Below are 22,313 nucleotides of genomic sequence, written 5' to 3'. Positions count from 1 at the left end.
ATATGTTCAGCCTAAGAAGGGACTCAGACGGGGGCTGACCGGGCTTAAATCGCTGAAGGAAGACTGACTGGGGGCTGGGTGGGGCCAACAGGCAGACGTTAGTACAACATGAAGAATCTTCCAGCCGCTGGAAATCATCTGTCAGTACCACGGCCCCCAGAAGACTTGTCACCAACAGTGTGAATACAGCAACCACATGGCCCCTGGCCAGGAGCAATGCTAAACTCATCCCGAAATGACACTCTGGAGGGTGCCAACCCCCTAGCACGTCTGAGAAGCACCCTGGCCCCCAGGAGCCTCCTGGTTCCCATTCCGTCTCCCCCAAACCACCCCCGGCCCCGTGTGTGGGGCACACCTGGGCGCTGAGGGCCTGGATGTCGTGCTCATAGGCGCAGTGGCGGCGCTGCAGGGCCTCGGCGGCGTTGAGGTCGCGGCCTGCGCCGTCCGGAAGCTGCTGCTGCTTGTGCTGCACCCGCGCCAGGGCTTGGCGCGCCCCGTGCAGGAAGCGCTGCAGCTCGTGCGCCGCAGCCAGCACCTGGCCCCGCGTGTCCAGCAGCTCGAGCAGGTCAGCCCAGGCCTCGTTGAGACCGTCCTTCCATTCAGCCACCGTGGCCCGGGCGGCGTGGCCCCCCGCGATGAGCCCGTTGGCCAGCGCGTTGGCGCTGTCCACGCGCTCCTGACCGATGGTGCTCGTGTCCCGGGAGAACTCTCGGAATTTGTCCCGGAGCATCTGGTGGAGGAAGCAGGTGCGTGGGTGCCGCCCTTGCTGGCGGCCGCGGTCCCTGCCTCACGGAGTACTCTCACCCCACGCGGAGAACCTGCTTCTCTCTCCCCTGGGCCGTGGGGGCCATCAGGGCCGAGTTAACAAACACACGCGCTGGTTCCATGTGACCCTGCGTGCGAGTGACGGCCCCAGCCTCCAGCGAGGGCATAGCGGGGTGCTAGGAACCTTCAGGCGTCCGACAGTGATACTCTAACCACAGTCCGCGTTTCTGCCCCACGAGGGCCCCAACCCCCAAACCATGGAGGGGACACTACAGCTCAGCTCCGTGCTGCTGAGTTCCGAAGCAAGACGGAGCAGGGGGAAGCCCCCCGGCCCAGGCCCAGGCCCCTGAGCCCCTCTTGGCACAGTTCTTCACACGAGGCACCTCGGAACCCAGCAGGCCCCGTGCCCCCTGCCCTGGTGGCCCAGTGGCTCCTCCCACACTCACGGTCACGTGCTCGTAGTCCTGGCCCAGCTCGTGGGAGGCGGCCACCACCTCGCGCTCCTGGATCCACTGCTCCAGGTCGTCCAGCTCGCGGCGGAGCTGGCACAGCCGGAGGTGCTCCTGCAGGCGCTCCCGCCGCTCCCCGGCCAGCTCCTTCAGGCTGGCGTACAGCTTGTCCACCTGGGCTTGGCGGATTGATAGCCGCGTGCTATGGCGGGAGGGGGCGGACGCTTGGATCCCCGGCTTGTTCCAGAGCATCTCGCTCTCTCAGCCCCCCGCCTGCTGGCCAAGCCCATCTCTCCAGCTTTCTAGGTGGTTCTATACACGCGTGTTATGGAAGGCTTGGCTATACCTGCGTCTTCTGGAAGGACAGCCCTCTCCCCCAGGGGCTGGCCCCTCCGCTGCCCACTGCGCTTACCTCTCCGGGTGGTCGTGGTCAATCATGTCCTGGCTGCTGGCCGCCAGCTGGTGGATGGTCTGGGCGTAGCTGGCCAGGGCTTGCTCCAGCACCTGGTGCTTCTTCACCTCTGCCTGGGCACTTGGCTCGTCCTGCGGGCAGGGGCAGGGGGCATGGGAAGTGGGGGCCGGGCGGAGGAAAGCAGCAACCCCAAGGCCGGGCTCCGGCCCCATGCTCACCTTGGCCTTCTCCTGGCCCATCATGTGCAGCTCCTGCTCCCCCATCCAGGCCTCCGCCTCGGCCGCGTCGCGGTAGAACTGCTGGGCCCGCAGCGCCGCCTCTAGCCGCCTCCCTCGAAGCTCCAGCTCGTGGCTCAGGCGCTTCCACATCGCCTGCAGCTCCGCCAGCTCCGGACCTGCAGCGGCCGGGCCCAGAGCCCGCTGCCGCTCCATCAGGTCTGCGATCCGGGGCTCGTGGCCCTGTATCTCCTTCTGCAGGGTCTGCCCAGAGCAACCAGAGAAGAGACACTGAAAGACGTGCCAAGGGACCCCTGACCCGGCAGCCCCCCACGGCCACTCGACATCAAGCCCTCCCTCCACGCTCTCCCCTCCCTTCTTCCCGAGCCCTCTTCACCTCCCCTCTTTTCCGGCCCAAGAACCTGAAGGTCATGAGCCCTGCAGCCTACCCCACCTTGGAAGAGCAAAGCCCACCCCAAGGTGGGGCAAGGCGGACCACTGAGGTCAAGGATTGCACCCAGCCTTGAGGTGCAACCAGAGGAACCCCGGGCCTTGAGCAAAAACCAAGCTCCCAAGTCTGGGGAGGCTCGGGGAACTTTCCTTTCGCCTCCTCCTCACCTGGTTTTTCTTCATGAGGAGCTGGACGCTGGGCAGGTCTTTGCCGTGTTCCATGGAGCTGGCCATGGGGAGCCGTTCTGTCACCCACAGCTGATGAGAAGGGGGTGTCAGGGGATGTCCAGAGGGCCAAGAGGGGGGCGGGTCCCCAGGGCTACATGTGCATTTGTCGAGGGAATGGACATCTCTGGTTCTGGGGTAAAGGGACCTGGACGGTCCCTAGGGGAGGCTTTCAGTACCAAAGGGAAGGGGGCACCGAGCCCTGCTGCGTCCCCTGCGTCCAGGGAGAAGGAGCCACGCGGCAGGGAGCCATCTGTCCCCACAGTCTGCCCCACCACGGGCCCCGGCGACTCACAATCTCATCCTCCACGTCGCGGTGGAACTGGTGCTGCTCGCGCGAGGCTTGCAGGCGCTGGCAGCGCTCCTGCATGGGCTGGCACAGGGCCCTGAACTTCTCCTCCACGGCCCTCGAGGTCCTCTCCACCTCCCCGGCTCCCCGGTCTTCCTGGGCCAGGGCTTTGGCCTGGGTCTGGATGGCCTCCACCTCCTTCTCCCGCACGGCCATCTCCCGCTCCAGCATCTGCCAGCCCGGAGGCGCGGGCAGGGGTGAGCAGCACGCCTCCTCCTTCAGCCCCCCCATCCTAGCCGAGAGCCCCCTTGTGGCTTTGAGAACCCAGGGGGGCGCGCTGTTAAAAGACGTGGGTCCCCAGGTCCCCGCCCTGTGCCACTTATCGTGCACTGACTCTCAGCTCCAAAGCCCCCCTTCCCCACCCTGCTCTGGGGTGCTGGAGCTGGACCCTGGAAACGTGCCCTCTGCCATCCGGGACAATATCTGGCCTTGTCAGTAGAGGGCGCCAGAGGGACACCACCATGCCAGGCAGAGGCAGGGCTTCTATTCCGGGTTCCAGGCTGCTGCCCTACCTGTTCCTACAGCTCAGCGGGCAGCGGTGTGCGAGAGGCCCCGGGGCTCTCACCTCTGGCGAGCTTCCCGGGCACAACAGCAGGAAGCTTCCTGTTTTCCGCCCTGGCTTGCCCACTGCAGACCAGCTGGGGCCCATGGAACCCCGCACACTTCTCAGCCAGCCGGCAGGTCTCCGCCCTCTCCAGCCAGGTCTGAAACCCAGCCTGGGGGCGAGGAGAGGGCAGCTTCCAACTTGCTCCTTCTTTGGGGACTTCCTCAGCCCTACAGATCTAGCTGCTGCCTACGTTTGCTATGTGCAAATCCAGCCACTGCCTATTTCTGCAAATAAAGTTTGGTTGGGATACAGCCACGCCCATTCTTTTATATATTATTTACGGCTACGTTCCCTCACTGCAGGTTTTTGTAAGTAAAGTTTTATTGGAACGCAGCGACACCTATTCATTTATACATACATCAGTTATGGCTGCTTTCGCCCTAGAAGGACACAACTGAAGAGTTGTGGCAGACACTAAATGGCCACCAAAGCCCCAAAATTGTACCATCTGGCCCTTTATAGGAAGCTCTCCTGACCTCTGCTTTAGAATTCTCTTTATCTCTGTAGTTAATTAGCACCTTTTACTACCTCCTATTTCTTTTTATTTTTTTTTAAGCTTTATTAACATTTTCCTGTTCAAATTACTTGTCTGGTTTCCGTCTCCTGACTTTACCCTGCCTGATGCCTGCCCTCAGATGATCTGTGACTGGGGGCCCCCAGGCATTAGCCTGAGAACTACCAATAAAGACGTTACTGCAGGACCTGAGAGCAACCTCCCAACCCCAAGAGCCGCAGGACTGCTCCTCGCTTCTCCCCGGCAAAGCCCCCCACGCACCTGCTGCTTCTTGAGCAGGATGTTGACGCTGGTGAGGTCCTTGCCGTAGTCGTCGGAGTGCAGCTGAGCCTGCAGGCTCTCCAGCCAGCTCTGCAGGGCCGAGCAGCTTTGGGCAAACAGCTCGGCCCGGTTGGCATCAAAGAGGCTGCGCGCCTTGGCCTGGGTGGTGGTCTCCAGCTCGTCCCAGCGCTTGTGCAGGTCACCCAGCTTCTCTGACACCAGGGCTTTCAGCTCTGGCTTCTCCAGGGTCAGCTCCCGCCCTTCCTGGGTGGCAGGACAAAGAAGGAGCAGGGCCAGCATTAGCCACCACTGGGTTTTGCAGGCTGTGAGCAGGCCGGGGCGCTCCGGAATGGGCACTCGTTCCTTGTGTGCTCTTGTTACTCTTCTCAGAAGGTTTTAACTGCCTTCTAACTGCCCTGCCCTCAGAGTGGAGCTAAACCTACATCTCCTGCAGGGTCTCCAGGACAAACCATCTCTCGACGAACAAGCCAGCCTGATGGTTCCTCACTCTGGATTCCCTGAGAGCTTGTGGCTTCTGGCATTGAACTGACTTTGGCCTTGCATTATTTGCTATCGTTTCAGGTTTCTCAACTCACGACCCCTCACCTGAACGATGGCAACCGGGTCCCACCTGGTCTTCCCACTTCCAGCCTTTTGGCTTGGGGGTTCTCGTTTCTGGGGAGGTGGGGGGAGAAGGCTCTCTTGGCCTGTGTGCAAGGGAAGCTGGAAGCACCGGAGACTTCTGCCCCCAGAAGCAGCCCTCAACCAGGGACGGGCAGGGAGTTGGGGGCAAGTGGCAGCTCCCTTGTGCCTTAGGCTTAGGTTGGGAAGGGTCTCGAGCATGTTCTACGATGTATCCCACCGGGGTCGCCAGTGTGACCGGGTGCCCTTGGCTGACTCCCTTTCCTTCTCCGGCTCATGTCCCCCACTGCTGTTGCCTGGTTCCCCTCCCCAACAAATGGCCTGCACTGGCATCCTTGTTGCAGGGTTGGCTTCTGGAGAACGGAAACCAAGATGCTGCCCTCAGTCCACCTTGCCCAAGGCTCCCAGGATGAAGTACATCAAAATTCAGCACGGGGAAGTGGACTTGCCTCAATGGATAGTGTACGCCTACCACATGGGAGTTCCAGGGTTCAAACCCAGGGCCTCCTGACCCATGTGGAGCTGGCTCATGTGCAGTGCTGATGTGCACAAGGAGTGCCGTGCCATGCAGGGGTGCCCCCATGTAGGGGAGCCCCACGTGCAAGGAGTGCACCCCGTAAGGAGAGCCACCCCACATGAGAAAATCGCAGCCCGCCCAGGAGTGGTGCTGCACACACAGACAGCTGATGCAGCAAGATAATGCAACAAAAAGATCCATAGATTCCCGTGCCGTTGACAAGAATCCAAGCGAACACAGAAGATCACACAGTGAATGGACACAGAGAGCAGACAATGAGGTGGGGGGAGAGAAATAAATAAAAAGTAAATCTTAAAAAATAAGAAAGAAATCCAGCCCAGGCCGGGGGACTTCCCAGCCTGCTGCCCAGGCCTCGATGGAGTGCACAACCTTGACCTGGTGTCCAGGGCTGCCCAGGACCTCACCTATCCCACCTGCTCCCCCAGCTTTTCTTCTATGGGGAGCCTTCACCTGTTCTCGGCTCCTACCAGACTGACCTTCTCCCTTGCCCCCCCACCCCATCTCTGCTTGTCCAGATCCTGCTCACCCATCACAGACTGCCCTGAGGGTGCCTGCTCCTGCGGGTTCCACTCTTCCCTTTCCCAAGCCCAGCCTTCATGGGGCTCTCTCCTGCACCCATAGTGCCCTGCTCTGGCCTCAATTTAGCTACCTGTGTGGGCTCTCACCCCCTGGCCACAGTGTCGTGGCTAGAGGGCGGAGCCTATGGAGTAATCCCTTGGTTCCTGGTTGAGGCCTACTAAACGCCTTGGTACCGGGAGCGCCAGGCCAATATTTGCTGAACAAATGGAAAGACCGAATACACACGCCCTCCTCCTCTCCCCAGCCATCGTGTCCTTGAGGGAGGAAGGTGGCTTTTATACACCTTGCAGCACCTAGCAGAGTGCTGAGTGCACCTGACGCTTTCCAGGAACATGCGCTGAGCAGAAAGTAAGTTTTACCTGGCCTCAGCGCTTCAGCAAGAGATGGGGGAGACCTGGTATCAGGAACAGCATGACTCGAAAGCAAGGGTCTGCACACTTTGGCCCATGGGCCAAATCCAGCCCAGTGCCTGGTTTTGTAAGTGAAGTTTTTCTGGGGCTCGAACCCTGGACCTCATACGTGGGAAGCAGGCACTCAACCACTTGAGCTACCTCTGCTCCCCAGTGACAGAGTTGTTTCTTGTTTGTTTGTTCTTAGGAGGCACCAGGGATCAAACCCAGGACCTCATACACGGGAAGCAGGCCCTCAACCACTCAAGCCAAATCCGCTGCCTGTAAATGAAGTTTTATTGGCACACAGTCCCACGTATTTGTTTGTGTCCCATCTCTGACTGCTTTTGTGCTCTAAGGGCAGTTGAGTAATCACAGCAGAAACCGCAGAGCCTGAAAAGACTAAAATATGAACTATCTGGCCCTTTACAGGAAAAGTTTGCTGATCCCAACTCAAGGGCGTCATCTTTTCCCAAAGACCACAGACACAGGTGTCCAACAGATACCTGTGCACTGATGTTGCAGCAGAATTACCCACAAGAGCCAAATGGTGGAAACAACCTAAGCGTTCATCAGCAAATGAATGGACAACCAAAACGTGGTACAGGCACGATGGAAAGCTACCCAGCCGTAAGAAAGCATGAAGGGAGGAGACGGGCTGCGACTCGGAAGAAGCGTGAGAACATTATGCTCAGTGAAACAAGCAAATACAAGCGGTGGACGGCGCCGCCTGGAGATGGCTAGAGCGGGCAAGTTGGCAGAGAGAGGGAGGGATTAGAGGTTACCAGGGCGTGAGCGGAGAGGGCCAGAGGGAGTGTTTCTTTATAGAACTGAAAAAACAAACAAACCCTAAAACAAATTTAAAAAGCCAGGATGAGCCAGGACTGGCTCATCAGCCACCTGCCTCCCTTCTCAGAACATTCTGGTCCTGTCGCCCACCACCAGCCCCAACGAGCCCCATCCACTGCAGCAAAAGGGCACACTAAATGCCCAGTGGGGTTAAAAAAATACACCTATCGTCATCCTGTTCTAGTCCCAGGAAGTTATCGTGTTGACTCAAGGCTGCAGTTTGGCTCCCTACTAATTTGTACTTTCTCAAAGAACAGAGCCACTGTCCTGCAGACCCGAGATGTTTGTCTCCCAGAGCAGCACTTTCCACCTTGGAGGTGTGGTGTCACAGGTCCCCCGATCACTGGTCCTGAAAGAACCACCCGGCGACACTAGGCCCCTGCCCTGCATGCCCTGGCCCTGCCTGGGGACGGCCCCCAAGGCTCCCCTCTTGCTGCCCCGTCGCACGCCTCACCTTGTCCACCTTGTCCAGCCAGTCCTTGTTTGCAGCCAGCTCAGCCATGAACGCTTGGTGCTTCTGCCACTTGGTGTGCAGATTGCGGGCCTCGTCGTAGGACACGTCCTGGGCTGTCAGCATCTTCTCGTCAATCCAGAGTTTCAGCTGGACCAAGCGTAACGCGGCGATGGCAAAGGGCAGAGTCCGTGTCAGAGGGAGGGGAACAGCAAGGCGTAAAATGGGGAGAGAGTGACCTAGGAGAAGAGCTGGGCCTGGTAGGTGGGGGGCTTGGCAAGAAGGCACAAGGGGGCTTCCCTCGTCAGGGGGCATCGCAGTGGACGTATTCTATCAGGAGTGAAGATGCTGTGGGAGGAGACCTGGGGCCTTACCTCGTGACAATCTTGTAAGAAATGCTGCTGCTCTCGGTTATCCCGAAGACGGCCCAAAAGCTGCTGCACTGATTCTTGGTTCTTCCGGTGTCTGCAACAACAGGCCCTTGTGAAAAACCCTTCAGTTGCTGAGAAAGGTCATGACCCTCTATCCCTAGAAGGCTTCAGTCTTCCTCCAATGGGGATCATGGTTCCTGGGGGCACTACAGGAAAACCCAGGAATTCCCTGGCCCATGGCTTGGCTCCTCTCTAGCCCCACTAGGTTCTCCCTCCTCTACTTTTTATCAGCTCTCCTTCCCTATCCATCAGTTTGCATTGTGCCACATTCACCATCTCTGACACCACCTGCCCTCTGTTCTCACCACACCTCCTCTCGATGGAGTCTGCCTTCTCTTGGATCTTCTCAGCATGGATGTTGCCCTGAGACACAAGCTGACGCCCGGCCTCCAGGAGCCCGCGGATCCGCTCGCCACTGGCATCCATGGTATTCATAAAGTCTTCCAGTTTTTTTATAGCGGCATCAGCAGCTTGCAGTGTCCCTGGCATCTCCGTGTGGGACAGAACATATTCCTGTGTGGGAGGAGAGGCACCAAGCTCACTTTTCAAAGTGCAGTTCAATCTTGTGGAAGAGCAAAGACTCAGAAGGGGCCTAACCAGAAGGCACACCTAAGTAGAGGACTGTCCAGGGAGGGGTGGGGCAGAGTGCACAGCTCTGAAGACAGAGGGGATGGGGTCAGACTACGTGTGAGTTTCAGGTTACCAGGGAGCTGGACTGGAGGACCTTTCACAGTCCAAATTCCTGCTCCATCTTATTTCTAGCTAACTGATTCCATTTCTGAAATAGTTTACATGACTAGCCAGTTTTCTATTTCATCTTAAGTCAGTTTTGACAAGTTATGTTTACATCTTTTGTTTCTACTCCCAGGTTTCTCTAACATGTTCTTCCTGCTCATCCTGTTTTCACAATGACCCCACCCACTATCATTCCCTCCCACCCGCTCTCATTCACCGCTCTTACGTCACCTCCCCCACCCACCCGCCCCCAGCCCCTGGGTCCCTTTTCTTCCTGCTCGGGACTTGGCCCCACTCTCTGGGCTCTCACCTGGCTGCTCAGTACGCCCTCAGCTTGGCGAGCATCCCGCAGGAACCCCTGGAAGCCATGGGCTTGGGCCAGGCGGCCTTGCCGGCTCTCCCACATGCGGCCCAGCTCCTCCCAGCCGGTTCCCAGGGCTTCCAGCCGCTGCCGTAGGAAAAGGCACTGGGGATCGGCCTGGTCCCGGGTCACCTCCTCACCCAAGGTCCGCAGCCTGCTGTACTCGCCCTGGGCCCGCTCCACCTCTCCCCGCAGGGCTGCGTGCTGGGCCAGGAGGGCCTCGGCCTCAGGCAGAGTGGCTGGCCCTTCTTCAGAGGCCACCGCGGTCTGCGTGCGGCCTAGCCAAGCCTGGAAGTCATCCAAGCTGCGCAGGAAGTCCTGCAGCCGCCGTGCCTCACCCAGAGACTCCTCTCGACGCCGCATGGTGGCCCGTAGGTCATCCCAGCCGGCTTGCACCTCTCGGAGCCGGGCATCGATGGCGGGGGCTTGGGCTGGATGGCCAGCAGCCAGGGCATTTGCCTCTCGAGTCAGTTCCCCTACCCGGGCGGCAATGGCCTCCAGGTCCCGCTCGGTGCCGGCCAGCTTCCGCTGTAGCGCCAACACTCCGGCCAGATCGTTGCCTAGGCCCTGGGTGGACTCGATGACCTTGGTCTTCTCTCTCATCCAGGCCTGGGTTTCCGTGCACTCTAGGTGGTAGTTCTGGATGCTCAGGGCTGATGTCAGCGCTGCCTTCTTACCGTCCGCCAGGGACCGAAACTGCTGCCACCTGGGAGCAGTAGAAGAGCCTGCAGTTTGGAATTGTTCAGTTCCCTTGCCCTACCCAGGTATGTTTGGAGGTTTCTTCCCTGCTTGTCTCTCCCTTGGCTACCAACCTGCTTCTACTCTTTAAAAAACTCCTGGTATAATACACATAACAATACTCACCACTTTAGCCATTTTAAAGTGTCCAATCCAGTGGCATTTAGCATATTTACTGTGTTGTGCAACCATTGCCACTCTCTAGTTCCAGAACATTTTTATCGCCCCCCAAAGGAAACCCCATATGCATTTAGCAGTCATTCCCATTTCTCCTCTCCCCCATTCCCTGGCAACCGCTAATCTACCTTCTGTCTCTATGGATTTGCCTATTCTGCATATTTCATATAAATGGAATCATGCAATATTTATCCTTTTGTCCCTGATTTCTTCCACTTGGCATTTTGTCAAGGTTCATCATATTGCAGCATGTATCAGTACTTCATCCTTTTTTTTCTTCCCCTCCCCTCCCCTTCCCCTGCCCTGCTGTTTTTGCTGTCTGTGTTCATTAGCTGTGGGAACTTCTGTATCTATTTCTTTTTTTTTTTTTTTTTTTAAGATTTATTTTTATTTTTATTTAATTCCCCTCCCCTCCCCCGGTTGTCTGTTCTCTGTGTCTTCTTGCTGCGTCTTGCTTCTTGTTTCTTTGTCCGCTTCTGTCGTCGTCAGCGGCACGGGAAGTGTGGGTGGCGCCATTCCTGGGCAGGCTGCTCCCTCCTTCGCGCTGGGCGGCTCTCCTCATGGGTGCACTCCTTGCGCGTGGGGCTCCCCTACGCGGGGGACACCCTGGGTTGTGCGACACTCCTTGCGCGCATCAGCACTGCGCGTGGGCCAGCTCCACATGGGTCAAGGAGGCCCGGGGCTTGAACCGCGAGCCTCCCACGTGGTAGACGGACGCCCCAACCACTGGGCCAAAGTCCGTTTCCCTGTATCTATTTCTTTTGCTTTCCCTTCTTGTCTTTCTCCTCTAGGATTCACTGGATTCGATCCGGGAAACCCTGATGTGGAGAGAGGTTCCCTGTCAATTGTGCCACCTCTGCTGTGCTTTACCTTGACTTTCCCCTTTGTCTCTCTTTTGTTGCATCATCATCTTGCTGTGTGACTCACTTGTGCAGGCACTGGCTCACTGCTTGGGCAATCGGCTCGCTGTGCAGGTACTTGGCTCACCACACGGGCACTTGTGAGGGCACTCATGAGGGCACTCGGCTCACCACGCGGGCACTTGACTCACCACGTGGATACTCAGCTCACCACATGGGCACTCACACAGGCACTTGGCTTGCTGTACAGGCACTTGCTGTGCGGGCGCCCAGATGGGCACTCGGCTCGCTGTGCAGGCACTTGGCTCACCATGTGGGCACTTGGCTCACCAGGCGGGCATGCTTTCTTTTCTTCTTTTTTCACCAGGAGGCCCCAGGGATCAAACATGGGTCCTCCCATATGTAGGCAGAGGCCCCTATCACCTGAGCCACATCCACTTCCCACTTCATCCTTTTTGATGGCCAGATGAAATTCCATCATATGGCTATAGTAGTTCATTTATCTTTTCATCTGTTGCTGGACACCTGGGTTGTTTCTACCTTTTGGCTGTTGTGAGTAGTGCTGCAATGAACATGTGTGCACAGGTTTTGCTGGGATACCTGCTTGCAATTCCTCTGGGGGCATACCTAGGAGTGGAATTGCTGGGTCACGTGCTAATTCTAGGTTTATATTGTTGAGGAACCACCAAAACACTTCTACTTTTGCAAGAGGCTCTCCCCACTCCTCTTCCCTTTACCCCTCCTTTCAATTGCTTCTTGTCTGGTCACCAGCCTCTTCAGGCTACCTCATGTTTCCTCCCCTGACATATTCCAGACGGGTTTCCTTCCTCATCTCTAGCTGCCCATCCAATGCCTGATGAGACTCTCTTCTGATGGCCATCCTCACCTGCTGCATTCTTTCTCAGTGCTCCAGCCCTCCCCAACCCTACCTGTGGTTGAGCTGCTTCTGGGTGTCAACGATGCTTTCCTTGCTGGGGGGGCTGGCCTGCAGCAGCTGCTCAGCAATGCCATTCACGGCAGTAATCCGCGCTGCAAGGGCGTTCATTTCGGGCTCCAGGGTCTCAAACCTGACAGGGTAGAAGAGCTGGGCCTGAGCGGTGGGAAGTGGTGATGTACCTGGGCCCCCGCTGTTCACACTCCCCAGAACTCCTCTCCTTCTACGTGAGGCTTTTTTTTTTAGGAGGTACTGAGCATTGAACCCAGAACCTTGTACGTGGGAAGCAGGCGCTCAACCACTGAGCTTCACCCGTTCCCCTGCACATGAGGCTTTTTCATAGGCGTCTCTGCACCTCCTAGCCTATAAGGTTCATAGTATCTGCAGGTCGAGGGAGGAGCCCTGAGTGCCCCCAAAACAAGTAGAACAACGATCATCCCTAGAGTTTCTCAAAAAGATGGTGCAAGTTAAAGGGCAGGAAGAGCTGGACAATAGGTCAAACTAATCCTTATCACAGGGTCTCATGCTTATAAGAGTCTCTCTTTTTCCCTCTGGGTCTTATCCCTTAGCTGTTTACATGGGGCCCATCCAACTAAGAAGTGGTAAAGAATGAAGTGATAACCAAAAGCATTTGCCCAAGTGGTAAAGGAGAAAGTACAACTCTTCCCAGAGGTATTTTGTATTCTAACAAAACAAGGGTTGGCAAACTTTTTTTGGTAAAGGTAAATATTTTAGGCTTTGTGGGCTGTACCGCCTCTGTTACAACTTCTCAACTCTGCTGTTATAGTGTGAAAACAGCCATAGATGAGTGGGCATGGCTCCAATAAAACTTGATGCATAAAAGTAGGTTGTGGGCTGGATTTGGCCCAAGGGTTGTAGTTTGCTGACCCTTGTAATAGGATATCCTGAAAACTGAAAAAACCCTTCATTACATTTTTTAGGACCACCAGAAAAATCTGACCAGAGGTGGAATAGAAGATATCAAGGAATTGCTAATTTTGTTCTAGGTAATAATGGCACAGAGGTTCTATAAGAAAAAATGTCTTTTCTGTATGGCTTCAAGATTTATTATTCTGGAAACAAAAGCAGTTTTACAAGAAGCAAATCATCGTCTCTGTCCAAAGAATTTATAACTTCAAAGCATCAGCTATTTTAAATCCACATACATAATAAATAAATAAATAAATAGAATGTATTTAAGAATGTGTCCTCATGTTTCTTCAAGGATGCATCCTGAAGAATACAGAGTGCAGTGATAATATTGGAGATTTACTTTAAAAAGAGGAAGATGACTCAAACAGAGCAATGTTGTGATACTTATTCAATCAGGGAAAAGGGTATATGGGGGTTTGTTGAAAAATTCTCTCTACTTTTGAATATGCTTAACATTTTTCATTGAAACAAAAACAAACCTAGAACCAAACAAAATGAGAAAAAACAAAAACAAAAACAGACCTCTGTTAAGATAAAGGGCTAGAGCAACAGCTGGCGGTTAGGTTAGGGTGGGACCCCCCCCCCCCCCGGCCCCTCTGCCAACGCCATTCCTGGCAGGGAGCCCCCAGGGACCCTACCTCTGCTGCACGACCTCGAGATCCTCCAGACGCTCAGGCAGGGCCAGCCCGTTGAGCCACTGCTCCTTCTCCTCCACCCAGAGCCCACAGGCCCCGGCCTCGCTGAGCATGGTGTAGAGGGCCAGGGCGGCCTCCAGCGCCTGCGCCCGCCCGCCCGCCTGGGCCTGCAGCTCCTCGTAGTGCCGCTCCAGGGTGGGCACCCTGCCCTGCACCTCGGCCGTGCGGCTCAGCGCGGGAGGCAGGGCCGCCGCCTGTTCCCGTAGGGCGTCCAGGGTCGGCCGGTGGCCCCGGATCTCCTCCTCCAGGGCCCGGTGCTGCCGGGCCAGGGCCTGCGTGGAGAACTCGTCGTGCCCCAGCTCGGGGCTGGACACGAGGCGCAGCGCGTCCACCAGCCAGGCCTCCATGTCGTTGGCGTCTGCCTGGAACTGGTAGAGGCTGGCGGCCTGGGCGAGCCGCTGGGCCCGCTCCTCCGCCAGGGCCTCGAGCCGCTCCCACTGGGCCTGGAGCTCAGCTGTGCGGGCGGCCGCCTGCCCCGCTCCGGGGTGGCCCTCGGCCACCAGCTGCCGGCCCTGCTCCAGGGTGAGCCTCAGGGGCCCCAGGCGGCCGCTCATCTCGCCCCGCAGGGCCGCGTGCTTGTTGAGCAGGCGTAGGACGCCCGTCAGGTCGCGGCCGGTGTCGGCCGAGGCCAGGAGGTGCTGCTGCTCCCGCACCCAGGCCTCCGCCTCGCCCACCTCCCAGAGGAAACGCCAGAGGCGCCGGGACTCCTCCAGCCGGGCCCGCCGGGCCGCTGCCAGCTCGCACAGCGCCTCATAGCTCCGCTCCAAAGCGGCCACCCGCTCCGACACCAGCTGCGGGTCGCACGGTTTGTACTCTGCAGAGGGACAAGGCCGAGCGTCCGGAGCTGTGGCCCAGCGCCCCGGCTGCTCACGTCCCCTGGCTCGCCGCCCCCATAGGAATCCCCCTTCCCCTCCCCGGCTCCCAGCCTGGTGCCCGTCACCCTCCGCGTCCCCGAGTTCTCCCAGCCTGGACGTCTGCCATCCCAGCCCTCCCCGGCCCCGGCCCGTCCCGTGGTGGCACCTTTCTCCGGGTCGCAGAAGCGCAGCGCGGACACACTGACGGCCCGCACGCGCTCAGCCTGCGCGCCGATGTCCGCTTCCACCAGCTCGTGCAGCTGCAGCAGGTCCTCCACGCCCGCCAGGTGCTTGCCCAGGTCCTGCGTCCGCAGCCGGCCCTGCCAGGCCCGCGTGCATGCCGAGGGCCGCCTCCCTGCCGCCCAGTCCCTCCCGGCCCCGCCCGGCACACGTGCCAACCCCGCGCCCGCCTCCTGGGCCTCCTGCACCTTCCAAGGGCTCCGGGGGACCCCGGGGGCTGTGTCTGGTGAGCACACCTGCTCCCGCCAGCCCTGACACCCCGACTCCCTAGCTCTGGGCTGGCACCCTGGCTCCCTCGTCCTCAGCTCCCCTCCCTTAGAAGGTCTTTCCTACTAGATCCTGCTCCTGGAAGCTCTGCTGTGCCTCATCTTCTCGGCCCCACAATCACCACCGCCCTCCTGTCATCTGGATCCCGGCACCCCAGCCATCTTCGGCATCTCTCCCAGACCTGGCCTTTATCCTCCCCCCCCAGCTGGCGCCCAGAGGACCGTGACAGCCTCTGACCTGTCTCTGCTTTCACTTTGGGCCGCCCACAATCCTCCTTCCTGCGGGAACCAGAGTGACCTTTCTGAGACCTAAGTCCAAAATCACACCTCTCTCCTTGTCAGAACCTTCCAGAAATCAGGTTAAATGCTCCACGTTACTTTCAAGAGGATCCAGACTCTGTGCCCAGGCCTTCGAGCCCTAAGCGGGCTGGCTCCTTACTCTGGTCTCGGCTTAAATGGCACCTTTTTGAAGAGGCCTCCCCCATCCACCCCATCACGCAACCCTGTTCTGGCTTCCCCACAGCTCCGCCACCGGCTGCTGCTTTGTTTATTTACACGTGCATGTGTTCCATCATCGGGTTCCTCCCGCTAGAATGGGCGCCCAGAGGACGGGGACCTGTTGGTTTCATTCATCGGAACTGGGGACAGCGCCCTGGGCTGGCACACGCCCTCTCGAGACGGGCTGAGCAAATGCGTGAGGGCACCTCCCCCGCCGCCCACGGCCCCTGGTACCTTCATCTCTTCCATCCAGTCCATGAGGTAAAGCAGGTCCTGAAACACCTTCTGCAGCTCCAGGTTGAGGAGGAGCCGCTCCCGCCGGGCGGCCACCATCTGCCGCAGGAAGTCCCAGAGCCGCGCCACATTGTGCTGCCGCGCGGCGATGCGCTTGATGTCGTGGTAGTGCTCGGCGGCCAGCTCGGCGGCCACGGCGTCCACCGCCTGCACCCGGCCGCTGTAGGCCACGATGTCCGTCTCGATGGCTTCGTGCTTCCGCACCGCCGCCTCGACCGCGGCCAGCTCCAGCCCAAAGTTGTCCTGGGGCCGGGCGGGGAGGTGTGGGGACGGGGGTGGCAGCTTCTCTGCTCACCCCGTCTGCCCGCTAAGCGCTCCTGCTGCAAGATGCCGACTCTGCGAGGCAGCCTTATCCTCTCCGGTCCCTGCGCCTGGCCTTCTTGGCCACCTGCTCGCCTGTCTTGTTTCATTAGCCTCCGCCCCATCGGGCTCCTTGTCCAGCCGCTTCTCTCGCCCCCCACTCCCGACCGGTCCGGTGGACCGAGAGCCCCCCCGCGTCGTACCTGGGACACAAGGCGCTGGTTCTCGCTCAGCCAGGTCTCCCGCATGGCGGCCTTGCGGTCGAAGCGGGCGGCCAGCTGCTCCAGCTTCTCCTGACGGATCAACTCGGTGCGCAGGGCCAGCTCGCGCTCGTGCTCGGCCTTCTCCAGCCGCTCCCAAGCCTGCGCGGTGGGGACGGGATCAGTGCTAAAGGGCCAGGGTTCTGGAAGCCGGCGTGGCACTGGGGGCACGTGGTAAGTCCCACGGACGCTCAGTCTGGGGGGGTCTGTGGCAGGTGGCCTGGCAGGCTCCTAAGAGGCAGGGGTGGCACTGGGAGCGCTGTGAAGCCACAGGAAGCCTGTGCACAGCAGTGGGCAACAGGGAACGGTGGACACCTGTTGGTCTGTTCGTGGTAGCAGGGCCATGGGCGAATCTTATTTTTATTTTTGTTACTCTTATAGTGTTGTCTAGGATGGAGGGAAGTAGGCATACTGAGCTGGGCACATTGGGCACGGTAAGGGATTTGGTGCACAATTCCGCGTGAGTCCCTGCAGGTAGACTCACGGGACAGGGCCGCCCGGGCAAGGGGCGTGGCCCCGCGGAGAGTGGGTCATCAGAACAGGGGCGGTGGCAGCCCCGGGTCTGGGGACCCGTGGGAGGCGCGTGGGCCAGGGGCTGCCACGGGTGGCCGGCTGCGGGCGGGGCCGGGGCTGCGGACCTTATTGATGTCGGAGATGAGGCGGCCCTCGCGGGGCGTGTAGACCTTCTGGTTGTTGGCGCGCAGCTTGCTCTGGATGGTGAAAAGCAGCACTTCCAAGTTCCCTTTCTCGGTGAACCTGAGGTCGGAGGCCAGGTCAAGGTCGAGTCAAAGGTCACTTTTTCAAAATCAAGTGCCCTGTGTTGCTTGTTTTCTTAGGAAAAATGTGCTCTTTGTGTAAAAGCCAGAAAACACTGGCAAACTGAAAGGATGGAACTTTAAAAATAACCAGGGGGAACCAGCAAGATGGCGGCGGAGTCAGGAGCTCCTCGTCAGCTCCTGCTACAGGGCAGTTAGCAAATACCTCTCTGGAGCTCTCTGGAGCTGCTGAAGCACCTGTTTGGGGGCTCCAGGAGGCCAGAAGAGCATCCTGCAACGTCCTTGGGGGAGTGGAAGGAGGAGACTGCTCATCTGCAGAGAAGACTCTTAAGTAGAGGCTCCAAGCCCCAGAGGCCAGTGTCCATCCTCCACTGGATGCACAAGCCGCCTCGGGAGCTGATCTGCTGCTGGAATTGAAAGTTCTACTTCCCAAAAATGGGGGAGGAAGAGACAGTTGGGCACCAATTTCAGGTATGATGAGGAAATCCAGTGCGCTACAGTATGATCCTGAGAACAGCTAAAGTTTGAGCCTGTCCAGGTCAGAAAGAGCCCGGGAGCTGCCATCTTAACTCCGCACCTGGCACAGGGGAAGCGGGGCGGACTGAAAATCCCAGTGCTGGTGGGGACCGGCTTCTTTCCATCCAGGTCAGATTGCAGCTCCAGCCTAGGCCCCAGTGCCACCTCCAGCAGGGAGGAAGCTGCAGGGACCTGCGCCGGCCTCTCCGGGAAATTACCGGCCAAGCTGCAGAGGCCAGTGATTGTCCTACTCTAGCGCCACAAGCTGTCCCAGGAGCTGTTCTATGGCTGGAATTGGAAGCCCCATTTCCCAGAAACAGGGGAGGAGGAGACAGTTGGCTGCTGATTTCGGCCACTGATTGGTAGACTCAATTGGCTAAGATATAACTCTGGGAACAGCTGGGTTTGAACCAGCTCAAGTCAGAAAAAGGCCAGTAGCCACCATTCTGGCTCTGTCCCCAGCCTGAGGGGAAGCCAGGCTGACTGAAACTCTCAGTGTCTGCAGGAACCAGTTTCTTTCAGGCAGAGCAGCCTGCAGCCCTAGCCTAGGCTTCAGTCCCACCTCTGGCAGGGAGGAGGCTGAGGAGGCCTGCACCAGTCTATACAGGTAACTGCAGGTAAATTTGGCTGGCATAGACTGAAAATCAGAAGTCTACCAGGGCAACTGCGGTCATCTTGGACCTGCACTGCATAGATTGCTGCCCACACCTGCAGCTCCATCCCCTCCCCGGGTAGAGGAGAAAGAGATGTGAAGCTTCATCAGTCTCTCTGGGCAACTACAGTCTAGGGCTGCACTTGGATTATTCCACACACCTGTGACTCTGTCCCTATCCCTGGCAAAGGAGAAAGTTGGAAGAAGCTTCACTGGTCCCTGGTGTAATGAGGGCAGTTTGAGCCTCCACAGCTTACAGCACCAACTACATGCTTGGCTCCTACTATTCAACCAGCAAGGGAGAAAGGATAGGAAGCCCTAAACTAAAGAGAAAAACTGCACCCAGAAAAAATACTCTAGTAAGCCAGATGTGAAGACACCAACAAAAAATTACAATCCACACCAAGAAACAGGAAGCTATGGCCCAGTTAAAGGAACAAGATAAGCCTCCAGATGACATAAAGGAGTTGAGACAACTAATCATAGATGTTCAAACAAATCTCCTTAACAAATTCAATGAGATGGCTAAAGAGATTAAGCATATTAAGAAGACATTGGGGGAAACGGACTTGGCCCAGTGGTTAGGGCATCCGTCTACCACATGGGAGGTCCGCGGTTCAAACCCCGGGCCTCCTTGACCAGTGTGGAGCTGGCCCATGCGCAGTGCTGATGCGCGCAAGGAGTGCCCTGCCATGCGGGGGTGTCTCCCCCGCGTAGGGGAGCCCCACGCACAAGGAGTGCGCCCGTAAGGAGAGCCGCCCAGCGCAAAAGAAAGTGCAGCCTGCCCAGGAATGGCGCCGCCCACACTTCCCGTGCCACTGACGACAGCAGAAGCGGACAAAGAAACAAGACGCAGCAAATAGACACAGAGAACAGACAACCGGGGGAGAGGGGGGAATTAAATAAATAAATAAATCTTTAAAAAAAAAGAAGACATTGGATGAGCACAAAGAATTTGAAAGCATACATAGAAAAATAACAGATCTTATATGAATAAAATAAAAAAAAAATTGGAATCATATAATAGCAGATTTGAGGAGGCAGAAGAAAGGATTGATGACCTTGAAGTAATGGCCTCAGAAAACGAACATACAAAAGAACAGATGAAGAAAAGAATGAAAAAAATTGAACAAGGTCTCAGGGAACTAAATGACAGCAAAAGGCATATGTGTCATGAGTGTCCCAGAAGGAGAAGAGAAGGGAAAAGGGGCAGAAGGAATATCTGAAGAAATAATGGTAGAAAATTTCCCAACCCTATTGAAGGACATAGCTATCCCTGTCCAAGAAGCAGAACGTACTTCCATCCAAAAAAATCCAAACAGCCCAACTCCAAGACATATACTCATCAGAATGTCAAAAGACAAAGACAAAGAGAGAATTCTGAGAGCAGCAAGAGAAAAGCAATGCATAACATATAAGGGATATCCAATAAGAGTAAGTGCTGATTTCTCACCAGAAACCATGGAGGCAAGAAGACAGTGGTCTGATATATTTAAGATACTACAAGAGAAAAACTTCCAGCCAAGAATCTTATATCCAGCAAAAGTCTTTCAAAAATGAGGGCAAAATTAGAATATTCACAGATAAACAGAAACTGAGGGGATTTCTAAGCAAGAGACCAGATTTTCAGGAAATACTAAAGGGTGTGCTAGAGCCTGAAAAGGAAAGACAGGAGGAAGGGGCCTGGAAGAGAGTCTAGAAATGAAGATTATATCAATAAAAGTAAGTAAAAGTTTCAAAAAAGTGGTGAAAATAAAGTATGACAGATAAAACTCAGATAATCAGGAATAAACTTAACTAATGATGTAAAGTACTTGTATTCAGAAAACTGCAACTCAATGTTAAAACAAACTAAAAAAGTCCTAAGTAACTGGAAGAACATTCTATGCTCACGGATTGGAAGACTAAATATCATTAAGCTATCAATTCTAATTGTTGTATAGATTTAATGCAATCCTGATAAAAAAAATTCCACTAGCATTAAAAAAAAATTGAAAACATGACCATTAAATTTATTTGGAAGGGTAAGGAATCCTGAATAACCAGAAACATCATAAAAAGGAAAAGTGAATCCTCATCTCCAGACTTTAAATCATAATACCTACCTATAGTGGTAAAAACAGCATGGTACTGGCCTAAAGACAGACACAATAGACCAATGGAACCAAATTTATGGTTCAGAAACAGACCCTCACAGGTTTGACACAAGCCTGTCAAACTCACATAGCTCAGGCAGAACAATCCATTCAACAAATGATGCTGAAGGAATTGGACATCCATAGTTGAAAGAAGGAAAGAGGACCCCTATCTCATACCTTATCCAAAAATTAACTCAAAATGGATCAAAAACTAAAGACAAAAGCAAGAACCATAAAACTTCTAGAAGAAATTATTGGAAAATATCTTCAAGACCTGATGGTAGTTGGTGGATTCTTAAAGGAGTTAGGAGGAGGACTGAGTGGACTACTGATGTTTAATGTATGTAGAAGTTTTAATTAGCTTTACTGTAGAAGTGTGAAAATGTATAGAGTGGATGGTAACACACAGTGAGTAACAGCTGGTTTATAGGAATGTGACTGAAAATGGTCGTCTAGTTATGTAAATGCCAATTGACAGAATGCTGGAGAATAATCTAAGAACTTGGTAGCACAGGTGAACCAGGAGGTGGATGAGAATTGTGGTTGACGGCACAGATGCAAGAGTGTACTTTGTTAGCTGGAGCAGATGTATATCCCTACTGCGGGGTGTGGGAATGTGGAGAAGCATGGGAAAAATGCAGCTGAAGTGACCTATGGACTGTGGTTAGTAGTAGCAAGGTAATATTCTTGCATCTATGTGGAAGATGTACTGTGTTGATACTGAGGCAGTATAGAAAGTGTGAGCCAGAGGTACACTATGGACATGGTAACAATCAGATATTATTTTATCTGTAGCAAATGATACACCACATTGTGGTGTGTTGATGGACGGGTGTTGTTTGGGAGTTCTGCACATGTGCGTGATTGTTTTATAAGTTTGCAACTTCTGTCATAAAAAATATATTTAAAAAATAATAGGGTGGGTTGGGGGAAAAATACACCAAATGTAAGATAAGGACTATGATGAGTAGTTAGATTTTGACAATATTCTTTCATAATTTGTAACAAACGTCTCATGACAATGCAAGGTGTTTGTGGAGGGTTGATGTGTGGGGTCCCTGTATGATGTTATGCATGTTTGCTTTGTAGGTTCACAACTTTTACTATACACTTAATTGTTTATGTATGTTCATATATAAATGATATAAAGATAAAAGGATTGGTTGGGGGAAAAATACTTTGTTTAGTAGTAATAATTTGACAATGCTCTTTAATCATTAGTTAAAAAGGTTTAACAACAATGTAAGTTATTGGTGGTAGGGTGAGTTATGAGAGTCCTGTATGATGTTATATATGTTTGTTTTGTAAGTTCGCAACTATTATTATACACTTATTATGTTTATGATATACTTCAATAAATTTCTAAAAATGAGAAAAAAAGTTATAACTCTGTCACAAAGGGGAAAAAAAGACCCAGGGAAGTGGATGTGACTCAAGTGGTTGTACTCCTACCTACCACATGAGAGGTCTGTGGTTCGGTACCTGGTGTCCCCTAAAGAAGACAGAGAGTTGGCACAGTGGGCAGGCACAGCAAGCTGACACAAGAAGATTACGCAACGAGACACAAGAAGAAAAACATAATGAGAGACCCAACAAAGCAGAGAACAGAGGTTCCCAACGCCTCCTAAAGAGGAAGAGCAGGATGGTGAGCTGGCATGGCAGGCAGGTACAGCAAACTGAAGAGACAAGATGATGCAACAAAAGACACAAGAGGAGAGACACAATGAGAGACACAACAAAGCAGGGAAAGGAGGTGGCTTAAGCTGTTAGGCGCCTCCCTCCCACAACAGAGGTCCTGGGTTCGGTTCCAGGTGCTTCCTAAAGAAACAAAGAAGATGAACAGCCATAGCAAGTGCAGACAATGAGAGAGCGGGGAGAGATAAATAAAGAAATGAAAATAATCTCAAAGAAAAAACAAAACAGAGGGGAGTGGGTGTAGCTTAGTGGTTGAGTGCCTGCT

General features: G+C 55.1%; 1 protein-coding gene across 4 annotated transcripts in view; it reads right to left on the bottom strand.

The window, feature by feature from the left end:
- SPTBN2 (spectrin beta, non-erythrocytic 2) overlaps positions 1-22,313 on the bottom strand; it is a 45,386-nt gene that overhangs the window by 5,975 nt on the left and 17,098 nt on the right. For all 4 annotated transcript variants that reach the window (XM_058305120.2, XM_058305121.1, XM_058305122.2 and 1 more), the window contains 17 exons: positions 16,910-17,027; positions 16,215-16,373; positions 15,652-15,954; positions 14,580-14,733; positions 13,503-14,373; positions 11,927-12,064; positions 9,172-9,928; positions 8,437-8,639; positions 8,070-8,160; positions 7,699-7,845; positions 4,248-4,511; positions 2,812-3,036; positions 2,460-2,549; positions 1,845-2,105; positions 1,627-1,757; positions 1,212-1,416; positions 356-730 (listed from right to left, as the gene is read on the bottom strand). In XM_058305120.2, the coding sequence (XP_058161103.1) occupies positions 356-730; positions 1,212-1,416; positions 1,627-1,757; positions 1,845-2,105; positions 2,460-2,549; positions 2,812-3,036; positions 4,248-4,511; positions 7,699-7,845; positions 8,070-8,160; positions 8,437-8,639; positions 9,172-9,928; positions 11,927-12,064; positions 13,503-14,373; positions 14,580-14,733; positions 15,652-15,954; positions 16,215-16,373; positions 16,910-17,027 (4,492 nt within the window). The remainder of the gene's footprint in view (positions 1-355; positions 731-1,211; positions 1,417-1,626; positions 1,758-1,844; positions 2,106-2,459; positions 2,550-2,811; positions 3,037-4,247; positions 4,512-7,698; positions 7,846-8,069; positions 8,161-8,436; positions 8,640-9,171; positions 9,929-11,926; positions 12,065-13,502; positions 14,374-14,579; positions 14,734-15,651; positions 15,955-16,214; positions 16,374-16,909; positions 17,028-22,313) is intronic.

This window comes from Dasypus novemcinctus, chromosome 10, assembly GCF_030445035.2.
Source record: "Dasypus novemcinctus isolate mDasNov1 chromosome 10, mDasNov1.1.hap2, whole genome shotgun sequence".
Taxonomy (NCBI): Eukaryota; Metazoa; Chordata; class Mammalia; order Cingulata; family Dasypodidae; genus Dasypus; species Dasypus novemcinctus.
The sequence above is the reverse complement of the archived record's forward strand: the minus strand, read 5'-3'. Positions and strand labels throughout refer to the sequence as shown.